The 13,405-nt window shown below is 39.9% G+C and overlaps 1 protein-coding gene across 1 annotated transcript; it reads right to left on the reverse strand.

Moving 5' to 3' along the window:
• Positions 1-7,739: 7,739 nt before the first annotated feature.
• Positions 7,740-13,354, reverse strand: nt5m (5',3'-nucleotidase, mitochondrial). The gene is made up of 5 exons (XM_080789229.1): positions 12,188-13,354; positions 11,423-11,523; positions 10,531-10,591; positions 10,241-10,355; positions 7,740-8,665 (listed from the first exon to the last, which is right to left on the reverse strand). Exons 1-5 carry the CDS (start codon positions 12,458-12,460, stop codon positions 8,523-8,525), a joined length of 693 nt encoding a protein of 230 aa, XP_080645355.1. The 5' UTR covers positions 12,461-13,354; the 3' UTR covers positions 7,740-8,522.
• Between the last annotated feature and the right edge of the window lie 51 nt (positions 13,355-13,405).

The raw sequence follows: 13,405 nt of genomic DNA on the forward strand, positions 1-13,405 counted from the left end.
ATCGCACATCGAATATTCTTGTACAAACCCATACCATGGAAAAGCATAATATTTTACGTTTTGATAATTGCAAGGCTCTTAAAAGTCTATGCTGTGTTTGCGAGAGTCTACATGGTCTGACTCCCCCTCCAGTGCGAGATTCCATTCACAGGAAGAGAGACACTAGACGTGTCAAAAGGTCAGACACCAGAGGGGACTGTGAGGTCTATCGTCGGCCAATAATAGGAAGTAATAGGAAGTAATCTGAACCCATCGGCCAAAAGAATTAAGAAAAATGATTTCAGCTGCTGAGCTGAATCTGTCTTGGGAGATGAATCGTAGGCAGACCTCACCACTTCTGGACAGAATGTTCTGTCCATCAGGGGAAATGTGCGACGGAACGGAAGACACTCCCAGTCAGTCTAAGCCGGGAAAGCCCCACCCTGTGTACCTTTAAAACACAAAAACGTCTCAAATATGTGAACATTGATAAACCATATTTCTTGATGTCTTACATATTGTGCTGTTTTAGATATATTTGACTTCAATGACTTGATAGTAAGTAGTTGGGTTTTTTAGACATTATTATAGATATTGTTGAGTTTTATGGGGGGACTGCGAATGGAAATGAGCTTCTAGCTAAATCTGGCATATTATTATAGCTGATTAATTTCACTTTCATGTAATGTTCACTAATGTGCATTGTCATTGTCAAATAAATAAAAATTAGAACGAGTAGGCAGCATGTTGTGAAACAAAAGAGGGCAAGTGGACTGGAAACCTTTCATCATTGAAACAATGTGGGGCGGGGGCTTTAAAAATGGCGATGATGGTCAGTCAATCTGACATTGGGGCCATGGCCCAGGGGCCCTTGACCCTCAGGGGCCCTTCAGGGAAACTGGACTGCATGGTATGGTACTGGGTTTGAAGCCCTGAAAAGGATCGGGTCTCATGGTCGCAGCTTACGTATTTCCTGTAGGCGGACTCGACGTAGCTGCGGGGTTTAAACACTCACCAGGCACACCTCTTCTACTATAGTGAACGGCAGAGTGACTGATGTTAGTCTGCCTCAAACGTTACTCTTTTACCTTCTTTTTACTAACACTAACATTACAAAGATGCCCAGAACATCGAGATGAATCTGTGTAGTTTATGGCTGCTCCAACAGAAGTGGCAACATTAAAAGAAAAAGAAAAAACGGAATGTCAAAATATCCACCGTGGTGGCTGAGACCAGAGCCATTGAGTAATGGTTGAGACGAAGCAGTGAAAGGTCCTGAAAGATACAACGTCAGTCTTACCCAATACCCAATCATTCTGTTTTATGAACTGCTGTATTTTATACCTCATACTAACATTTAGTATGAGCTCTCAGCATTTACCAGCTGCATGTACACCCAACTTTGCACACAGCAACAAATCCGTTTTTTTTTAAGCGTACTGTATTTGTTGTTAGCCTAAAATGTGCGTGTAAATTAACTCTATTAACAGCTTCTTCTTCAGGCCTAGTTATATTCTAACCAGGGTAACTAGGGTCAACTTGGTCGTCTGATAGTAATTACATGGCTACTCTCGTCAGAGGTTGCTCATGCACTCCAAGGTAGGCCTACAGTAAAGCCAATAAGTCAAGTGGACGAGCATCACATGGCTTTGATTGTGTTTGGTTCAGGACACTCCCAGAAGGCCTCAAATCCCACCAGCACCAGCCTAAAGTAGTAGGCCTAAAGTAAGCTACTCAAGATGCTTTTGGCCTTGAGAGCTCAAGACTGTGAAACTGTCACGGTCCGCTCCTCGGATCGTGAACTTTGACTGTCCTTATTTTGGATTTTGGACTTTAATATGTATTTCTGTCATTTATATGTATTTGCTCTTGTATTCCTGACTGTTTCTCTTTGGTTTATGTTTTCTGTTACTCTGTTGTTGCCTTGGTTTTGTGTATCTTATTTTGTAGTATTGTTCCTAGTGTTTCCTGTCTTCCTAGTTACTGTTAGTTACCTTGTCTAACCTACCTTGTAATTTGTCAGTGTTTACACCTGTGTCCTTTTAGTCCACCAGCCTATCCTAGTGTTGATTGTATTTTGGTTCCACCTGTGCCCTGTTACCCTGTGTGTATTTAAGTCCTGTGCTTGCATTATGTTCTTGTTGGTTCGTAGTTCCCTGTTGTGTGAGTTCCTGTATGTTTTCTGTGATGTTTCCTATCTTCTTTGCCCTGTTTATGGAAGAACCTCAGTTTATTTAATAAATCCTTCTAAGTTTATTGCTCTGCCTGCTGTCGCCTGCATTTGGGTCCTCATCTGCTCGCTCATAACAGAAACGCCATTGCCATGAGAATTCGTGTCATCTTTTGGATCAGTGGTTCTCAAATCATATGTTGAGGACCACCAAATTAATGTAGTTGGCCGTCAACCTCCAAATGAAAATATTTCAGTTGCAAGATTTGTGTTTTTTTTAAATATGCATATTTTTGCACTCCGTCCGTCCGTGTGTATCCGTTACCAGCTAATCTCCGGCACTGTTGGCCCGATCCATGCCAAACTTTGCACACACACTCGATAGATGCCAACGATGAACCTCTGCCCCAAAATTTCCAGAGCGGCTTGTTATAGCGCTACCAGGAGGCTGACTTTTGTAAAACACATTACTCCTCCAGATTTTGTCCAAGTTTTGAACAAAAAGCAAATCCTCAAATAATGAACGCAGCGTGCAATTTATATGAAATCTTTCACGCACTTTCCTACTAGGCTGAGTAATATATCCCACCCTTTTCACAGGTGGACCCTTTTCACACCAGGAGGCCACAACCTGACCTGCCCTGGTGGAGACCAGGAAGCATCCATACCGTAAGCACCATTATTACTCTCACCCCAGTCTTTGATACAAGCTGTGTTGATCTTATAGTTTGAAAATAAACCGGCTGATGTGGGAAAATGTTTTTTATGCTATAGGCCTACGGGGTTTGTTTTGTCAGTATGTACGGTGTGTAACATGTGGAAACACACACACACACACACACACACACACACACACACACACACACACACAGTACAATAACTGAATCTCAGTAATTGGGTGGACAAATGCATTACATGACAGGACAGAAGTCAGATGCAGCAGCGAGAACAGAGACAGATAACCTCACCTAGCACACCATTACACTGCCTACCAAGGCTTGTGTTTCCCATTAAGACCTCATACTCCACCCAGCTACAGTGAAATAATACAAAGATTCAGACACAGCATGATGCACCTACTTGGTGCATCATGGGTTGAAATCTGGCTCATGACTTAGCCTACTTATCTCTTCCCCTTTACACTGCCTGTCGTCATTCTTTCCCACGCTGATCAATGAAGCTAAAAAATACAAAACATCAACAACAAAGGGCTCCCTTTTGGGAATTTGAGTGACTTTGACTGGAGGGGATCTTCAAACACAATAAGCTACACAGCACAGTAAGCTTGCTTGAGGCAACGCAGATAAATAAACTCATAGAAGATGGCAGGACAGCAGAGAGAACACACAAAGAGACGCTCTCCTGAGTCCCCCAGACGGGTGGATTACCGCACATGGCTGGCCCAAGAGCTCAGGGGGGTCCTATAAACCAGAACCTTTATGTGAATTCCCGCTGTTATTAACTTTGAAGTTCTTACAGCTAGAAGGTCCTGGTTACGATTCCCGCTTGGGACGCTGTGGGCACTGGCGGCGTGTTCTCTCCTCCGCGTCATCAGTGCCCATACCCGAGGCGGGGTTGGCAAAAGGGCCTTTCTGTGTGGAGTTTGCATATTCACCCCGTGTCCCCTGGGTAGGTACCCTCACAAAAACATGCAGTAATCAATTACACATGGTGTACACCATGTGTACACCCAATTTTGGGTGTACACCGCGTTGATAAATAAGGGCCTTAAATCTGATGGTAGAGGCTCATAACACTGATCAGATGAATGACCACCAGATACAGAACATCTGTGAGTCCAAACCATTCACAATCACAATGCAGCATACATTGAATGGTATGCAGCCTATATGCAAATGCATGCATGCTGCATACATATACATACGATCTGATGAATATACAAGCGCATAAGGATATATAATAAATAAAATAAAATAAATATGTATATATAATGTATATGCTCATATTAACAGTGCTTGTCAACAGCATGCAGGAGAAGTGCACTAAACCCAGGCCAGAACTAGCAGAGAAATCGGAGGAGCTGTATGGCACAAACATGAGGTAAGACTGCCCCCCTGTGTTAAGCTATGCTTACAGACTAGTAAGAAAATGCACACTAGTTGGAGCGCAAATGCCCTCTCTGCTCTTTATTAGCACACATCTCAATAATATGATGTACATAAATATTACTTACTTGTTGTATCTCTGGTTAAGTTCCTCTCAAATATCAAACAATGTATTGAAGGCTATAACATCAGAAAGGATAAAAGGATATTACCATTCTTGTTTCCATTCAGGTTCTGGGTATTCAATTCATAATCATGACAGGGAAAATAACAACAGGGAGATATCTGTTGTACATGTGCTGTGGTACAGTAGCCTGGTTCCAGCCCATAGACCACGCCCACTCCACTGAGGCCCCTTTTCGGATTTCCACAAAAAGGTTCTAGAATAGAACTGGTTCCGTTCTAGATTATTGGAACCTCTGTGCTTTCATGGAACCGGCGGACATTTCTTGGTTCCAGTTCCAGTTCCAGTTCCAAATTTGTGGAAACACTGAAACCCCTCAAAATGTGGTTCAATATTAGTTGGGGGGAAAAACTGAACTGGTTCAACCCTGGTGGAAAAGGGGCCTCAGTGAACAAAGAAGTGGCACAGATCCTCTGAACGAAAAGGTTCCTTCTAGCATCGGTACCCATTGGGTTCCTTCAGACCTACTGAAGTTAAAGTTCAATTAAACTTTATTTTTGATATAATCTTGCAATGGTATATTTAGCCATTGCCATCTTTTATTTTTGGACGTCTCTAAATACAATTTACAATACAAGTCTGTCCCTGACACTCAAGCCAAAATGGCATAGGCACTGTGGTGGTGAAAATTCATATAAGTCATCATGGTTTACGTTATGGCAATGATTAATTTAACGTACTTGTCAAAGTTAGTAGTGCTACTGTACTCTACAGGGAGGTGACATCACCTGTTTCTTCCCTGAAAAACCGCTTTACAGCAGCTGATTATACATTATCCTCCTTACAATGGACATTTACAGTAGTACTATAAATAACATCACACAAAGGCAAAACTACTTCCTACTGTACATCTTCTTAGTCTCTCTCTCTCTCTCTACTTCTGAAAGTTCTGAATGTTAAGGATGCATTCTAAGGAAGCAAATGAGTGTATTTCTAGCTGATCTAGGACATAAGACGAGGCGTGGCACAAATTATTATTTTTAATAAATGTATGTGAAGAAAGTTTCAGACTTGTCAGAAGCTGTGTAATGTTGGGAGACTCAGTATCCTATGGACAGAAATTAGCACCAAAGACTGAATAAACCTCAAGCATAATGCATACGTCACTGAATGACTTAAATCTTAAATTGTATTTCCATACAATTTAATTTTGAATTTTGTCACACAAGTTACAACACTGTCCCGTCTTAAAGTTTAAATTAGCTTAATTCCTAGTGTATTGGCCTGTGTATTCTTTGGAAAACAAACATGTATTCAAAGAATAAGAATGACATACATTTGTATTGTTACGACTTTGTATTACATTCAAGGTTCAATGTTGTACTTTATTGTTATATCTTGTGTACAGGTACATAAGAGTAACACTTATTTTGGTTTGGCTTTCTACATTGTGTATTACTGAGATTTTTCACATAGTCAACCCCACTATTAACTAATAGTAGTACCTTGTATGTGATTCAGTGTGAATTAAATTAACACTTCTCCAATATTACATAACATATTCAATCATGAGACAATGGATTTCAACTCAGCCCTTGTTGTAATATAAGATTTATGAGGCACAAACACAAATTAAGAGTTTGTTTGCTTGTTGACACAATTTTAAAGCAATACCTGTTCCTGTCAAAATGACAGGTGCTACTCCACAACAATTGGAAGTTGATCTAAGATTTCAACATAACTAAAACACTAAATTAAGGAATTATTACTGCTAGTCCTCTATTCTCCATGGTATAACATTCAGCTGGTCTGGGCTAAACAGCAGAATTCAGCAGTTTAAGAGAAGAGAAACACTGAAGTTCAGGTTTCTTCTCTATGAATTCATTCTTCAAAAATAAAACTGCACTATTTGGGATTTATCACCCAATATCTTAACACCAAGTATTCAATCTTAAAAATAGGACAATCTTATGAGCAACATTTTTACATAATTTTGAACTTTAAAATTAACTGCAGTGGTCTTTTGTACATTTTCTGACAAATAAAGTGTTTTGTGGGAAACACAAAGGTCAAGAAATTGGCATTAACAAGGTCACATTCATATTTGTTATGGCATTTATGCTAATGATACAATATTCTTATTTAGATGTAAATACAGTATGACTGCTTAACCTGTATGTTTCAATACAACTCTCAATTTACTCCCAATCGCCTTTAAAAATCTATTACATCAATGTTTTTCCATCCACAATATAGTGCATCACAATTTTAAATCTTGTGTTTAAGACAGATGGTTTTGGCAATATTTTGCATGCATTATTTTATGTGCAGTCCTTAGCCTATATAGATAGATCCGAGCAAACATACATTAGGACATTTATTAATATTAAAGTCATACTGTATAACTTGTATTGTTGATATCATCTTTCACTAGCTGATACAGATCCTTGTACATGCAGCATGCATGCATTTGCACCTCAAAACTAGGATCCTATACAATTATTTTGGAGCAGTATGTGATTTTGTTTCGAACTGAAAGAAAAGCAAAAAATATATATACACATTAAAATGAATATTACACAGTAAGATTTTAAATGAACCCCACACTATGTACACCAATGTGACCATATCTTAAAACCCTAGAGACACATGCATTTTATTTATCTAAAGACCACACCTGTGATATATATGACCATTCTTTAACAGAAGGTTCTCAGATTCAAATCTGTGTGCACTGTGTGCAAATATTTCCCCACAAAGCCTAATAATGCCTAATTTATCTTCTGTAGTATGATGGTGTTGCAAACTAAAACATTGTGTATAAGCTCAAACTCATTGCATCTGCGACACAACGCACACTTGTAGAGCAGCTATTTTGGCACACAACACAACAGGCTTTACAGTCCCTAACTGCATGACGTGAAAAATAAAAATTTAAAATATACTCTTTTCTTTCATTCCTTTAAATCTATGTGGCACATTGATGGACAGTATTGTAGCATTTATAATATGGGTCTTAGATTTAGTGGTATGACATAATGACCATTGACAATTAAAAAAATACACAATATACAGTTTGTAAATGCGCTCCGAGATTTTCCTTGGATTTCAGAGTTCTCTGGATTTAGTGTCAGACTGCTCTGATATCAGTTAATTACTCACCAACTAATGTTCCCATTTTCATCTTTTAAAATTAATTCAAATCAACATTAGTTCATCCCATGGATTAAAAAAAAATATTATTACCAGTTTTCTGTACACATATATGTGTGTTAAATCTGTCTGTAGTACCAGACATTTTGAATGACTTCCGGCGCCATTTGTTCAGATGCTTAAAGGACAACTTTTTCAACCAAGGTTCATGTTTTAGGTTGTTATTAGAGAAAGTAAAAGATGAGTGTTCATTTGCTGCTTTATTTTACTTTCTCTAATAACAACCTAAATTCCTAAAACATGAACCTTGGTTGAAAAACAAAAACAAAGACAACGCCGCTTTTCACTCAGACTGAGCACTCAGCTCTGAATTGTCTTACGATGCTGCTCTGCATTTCTGAAGACCAAAAAGCACCCCGGGTGGGCTCCAGCACTCTCTGAGCGTATTTCCGAATGCACCCTTTGTCTTTGAGTGCAGCGCTGTAAACTATTTTGTTTACTTGTCTTACATGCACTGATGCACACCACTCAAAACAGGCTAATCTGTCTAGATGACGTTCAAAACAATAACAAGAATTGATATGCAGCTTATATGACCAAATGAGAAAACTAACATACTCTTTTATACCTGGAAGTGTGAACAGACAAAATTATTATACTTATTTTGTTGTTGCTTCAGGTCTCTCTTTGCATTGCTTGTGTCCGTTTAGTTCTATGTACTTCATGCATCAGTATAGTTGTCAGTTGAAAGGTGTTTCAATGTCCTCTCCCATCTGAAATCGAAGATTGTATCATCATAGTTGAATTATTTTTGTGATTTCCTCAACTTATGTATTCTTCATACTAATTTGGCTTCCTTGATTGTACTTTTTTTTGTATCCCCCCTCGTCCCTAAACAAAAACTTAGTGAAGACTTCACTCCCTCTTTTAACGCTCATCCTCCATGGTCCTCACAAAGGCCCCTCCCTGCCTTAGTAGCATAAGTCAAGCTACTAACACAGTGGGTTGTGGGAAATGGAGTCGCTGTCCCTCAGTGCTGCCTCTTGCTGTCTAGAATGGCTTTCCAGTCGTCGTACCAGGAGAGCAGGCGTCTCTGGGACGGGCAGGGGGGACGGTGCTTGTTGTGGCAGGCTGTGAACAGCACATGCTCCCATGTTGGACTGGGATCCACACCTGATGGAACAGGAGAGCAGAGGAGAATAGACCTATTACTCTCCCACAAAGTAGCCTGACATTCAGCCTGAATTTTCATTTAGTTTCACTTCATTATTCATAAGAACATATATTTTTAATGGCCGTGGCTAGCGATTCAGGGGCTGGAGCCAGTCTACCGCCAAAGGCGAATCTCACACAAAATCTCCACACGAAAACCCCAAATCACCAAATACAAGACAACACCACATTACAAGGTGTGAGAGACCTACCTAGGGCTTTCATGAAATATACGCATTTTACATGAATCACAAATAATTGCAATTAACCATTCAATTGCGTTTTTGTTGCTGAACAATGGAATATATGAATACAATTACAATTCAGTTTGGCTTTTAGGCTGCACAGGGCAAACATGACAAATAACCTAAAGAAATGATTGACATAAAAACATAATTTTTTAAACTTGTGCCAAATATTTGTGATTATCTCAAATAATTTTGATTAGACTTAGATTAGGTAATAATTGTAACTATATGAACGGCTCTTGGTTAATAAATGGCTTAGCTGTGTGATCGCAGGTAAAAAGTGAAAATCCAGGTCAAGAATTGAATACGGTAAAACCATATGGCATAAGAAACCATGTCTTGTTATTTTACATTTCGCTCACACTTTGGATTCAATCCCAAGTCATCAGAGGTTCCTATGGGGCTTTTAGGGCTTTCATCCAAATCGCTTTACATAGATTGTGCATTACATTCACCCATTCACACACACACATTCACATACCGATGGCAGAGGAAACCATGAAATGCACCAACCTGCACATTAATTATTTAATATCTCCGACCGACGCGGACATATGATTATGGAAGGGGGAGAGGGCAAAACACCACAAGAGTGACTAATCATCAGGCGAACTTTCTTGTTAGCAGTTAGCCACCATAGCCGAGCTTAATGCTTTTAGTTCTGCTTGGGGGTAAAACAGTGTCATAGGACTTGAAAAAATGAATATGTCAGAACTGTTCTGGGTTTTGTTTTAATAGTCATGATAATGAATAATGATATAATGTATTTGGTTAAGTCAAAGCTAGTAGATCTGCTATTTTCAATAGAAGTGGGACATTCTGCAATATGAGTACTTTTACTTTTAGTACTTTAAGCACATTTTGATGCCGATACTTTGGTACTTTTACTCAAGTACATTTTCAATTCCGTACTTTTACTTGTAACAGAGTAGTTCTACATTGCAGTATTGGTACTTTTACTTAAGTAAAACAATTGAGTACTTTTTCCACCACTGTATGCCTATCTGTTGGCCAGGTATAGTGACTCATCACAACCAAAATGGCGCACCCCCCAAATTTGCATACCAAAGGTGCGAGGTTTGCAAGCCCTATTAGGGGTTCAGAGTCTTGCTCAAGGACACTTCAACAATAACACTGGGGGAGCCCGGGATCGAACTTGGAACCTCACGGTTGCCATCCGACTGCTCTACTGGCCACTCTACCCATGAGCCACTGCCGCTCCCTAAACTATTGAAATGCTTGGGTTAAATCAAGTTCTATGAGCTCAACAGTGTGCACACACACTTACCCAATATGTCTGGTTTATCATCTATGAGGATGTCTCCAGTCACTACAGTCTTGTCTCTGGTGAGAATGACCTGTTCCAGAAATTCAGGGCCCAAATGCTTCTCCACCCAGGCATACTAGAGGGAAACACATGCATGTTTAAACATTACACACACACACACACACACACACACACACACACACACACATACACATACACATACACATACACATACACATACACATACACACACACACACACACACACACACACCTCTGTTTGCAAAGGGAACAGAATGTATTGGAGTTTACCTTCTCATGGGGACAGTGTTTGTAATATTTTATAGGGCTGGTGCAAATGAAGACATCTGTGCTGGAAAAAGAACAGGAAAAAAAATATTAATTGCATAATGAGAAAAATGAAAAAACAAGAATGACTCATAACTGCCAGGTGCAGCAAGCTCTCGTTTATATACATTTATAATCAGTTTGTGTGCCGCAGCCTTTGCCTCAGCTCACGGCTTCATGTTGCGTTCAAAGTATGGGTTTTATGGGCAAGTCTCACATTGGCTTAGCCAATCATGAAAAAGTGTCCACTAAGGTTGACTTTATGGTCGTAGTAGTAGAAAGTAGAAAATGTTGTCCAGGCTGCTTTTCAAGCCCCTGGCAAAAATAAAAATCACACCTGCGTGAAGTGAGGAGCACTCTTATCATCATACACCATCTAATTCCGTAGCTGCAATGCACTACCATTGCAGCTGTAGGGCAATCAATCAACTTTATTTGTTCAGACTCAAGGTCCAATAACAACAGACAACATAAAACCCTACATACAGCTTGAATTAAAGAAAAAATAAATTCCATGCAGGTTATTTTTCTAAGTTTGTAGTTTGGAATTACTCTTTTTCTTTCACGGAAATTCACGCATTGTGCTGCTGCTTCCCGTATTATGTACAAATTAGAAACAGTTGGTACACAGGGCCGTTCAGTGACTTCCGACGAGCGCTTCCAAACTCCAACACTTAGAAATACAATCACCTGCACAGAATTTAGCTCATAACCTGACCTGTCTACAATGGATTTTTATTAAACAAATGCTTTGCAGATTGACAAATTCTAGCTTGCCCTACAGCTGACATTTCAGCAGTAGTTCTTCTCCAGCCCAGGTAAAATTGTCAAAGGTAAACAACATGTACAGACTTACTTGTCCATACGGGCCATCTCTTTGACAGCATCCACACCTCCTGGCAGAGGGTCCAGCTCTGAGAAGAAATCTTTGGACTCCCAGATGCTAATGGCCTTCGCCTAGAGTCAACATTATACACAAATACAGTAACAGCACACTTCATCATAACAATATTTGTAATGGAGATATGTGCGGTTGTATGTAAATGTCCTTCAGATAGAGCCGGGGGAGACACAAGTCCAGAGTTCATGTTGATGATTAGGTGTGTGTGTGTGTGTGTGTGTGTGTGTGTGTGTGTGTGTGTGTGTGAGAGAGATAGAGATAGAGAGATAATGAGATACCCAAGGACATAAGTTATCCACCCAGAAAGATAATGTGACACGACTGAACCAACTGCATAACACTAATAATTCATTCTTATTACATGGCTTTTATTTGTTTCTTGTTGGTCAAGTAATTGACCAACAAGACCAACAAACCAACAAAATAAAAATAAAATGCTGTAATTATTATAGAATCCTGTGATCTGTCATTTCTGAATATAGAACCTAGTGTACATTAACTACTTACAGTATCATGACAGTTGCTATAGATACCACTTTCAACCAGTGAAATTAACTTGTTTTACTACTTAAACTATGGGAATTATTCCATTGGCTCATGATACATTATGCTCAACACAACAGAAAGCAATGTGTTTATTTTTACCACTACTAGTAGTAGTACTAATAATAATCTATTTGAAGGGTGCATGGTGTCGTGTGACTCGTGTCAGTAACTTACACACAGATCGGTCCTGAGTTGCCCATACTGAGTTGACACCCAGAAGCCTCTCCTGTCCTCCAGAGGGATGTAGGGGTCCTCGGGGTACCTGGCCTGGTACTTCTTCAGGAAACCCCCCTCGAAGTCTGCCAGAACCCCGTCCATGTCCACCAACACCCGCAGCTTCTTCTTACCCGAAGGACCCGAGGACATGTTGGCGGAAATCCACTTAAAGGAGCTGTTCTTCTCTCTGCCGAGTAGGCGCGTGATCCTTGGCAGTAATAGGGATGACATACTGGCTGACTTCTCGTTTTGTTCGAACGGAATACTGAAGTGTCAACTCTGTCAAAACGAAAACGTCCCGTTGAAAGTCCGCATTAAAGTTGAAATTGGCTGCCACCACAGATTGTGAAGCATTACGGAGTTTGTCATGCAACAATTTCCTTTGCAATTCAAGTGGAAGTTGTATTAGTCATTGCAACCAAGGTGCTGTGCAGCAGAGAGGGTTTTAGCTGTCAGGCTAGCAGGTCAAATGTGTCACCATGTATTTGAAGCACACTGGAAGGGTGGGGTGGGGGTTGTTTACATGGTTCTCACTTCTCTGTATGTTTCTAGATGTCCGAGCATGTCATCCATTAGGACAAAGCTCCTGGCAGTCCTGTTATGTAATAATAGATGTCACAGCGGGTGTCTCTGACTCCCTGTCCACCCAGCACCGCCACGACACCTACTCCTCCTGCAACTGTCAGTTGGGCCAAGGAACCCCCAGGAACAGCCTGTACATTCCAAGCTGCACCAAAGATGGCATGGGAAACAAGATCCCTCACTCACCCCACTGTTCTCGGTTGTTCTGCATTTGGCTGATGTAAAATAGAATGTTAATTATTCAAATAAAATAAAAAGTAAAAAAAATAAAACATGTAAAGTGTTTATTCTTCACTTTTCTCCTGCACTTTGTCAACTGCTCACCCCCTGAGATGTGTTGTATTTTACAACATCTTTACCATAGTTATGATCTTTACTGAGCTGAAAACATCACTTCCTGTATATATTCCGTCTTAAAGGGATAGAGATTATCTTCCAAGATTCAGTTCTGTAGCAGGCGGATTTGTCTTTTAAACTTGTTATGCAACAGTGCATGTCTAATTCATGTTGTGCGCTGCCGTTCATTTCGCACAACAATCTGAAGTAAATACTATTATTATTATTATTATAACACGGGTTGGTTCATTGATCTAA

This window comes from Protomyctophum bolini (genome assembly GCF_963924005.1).
Source record: "Protomyctophum bolini genome assembly, chromosome: 18".
Taxonomy (NCBI): Eukaryota; Metazoa; Chordata; class Actinopteri; order Myctophiformes; family Myctophidae; genus Protomyctophum; species Protomyctophum bolini.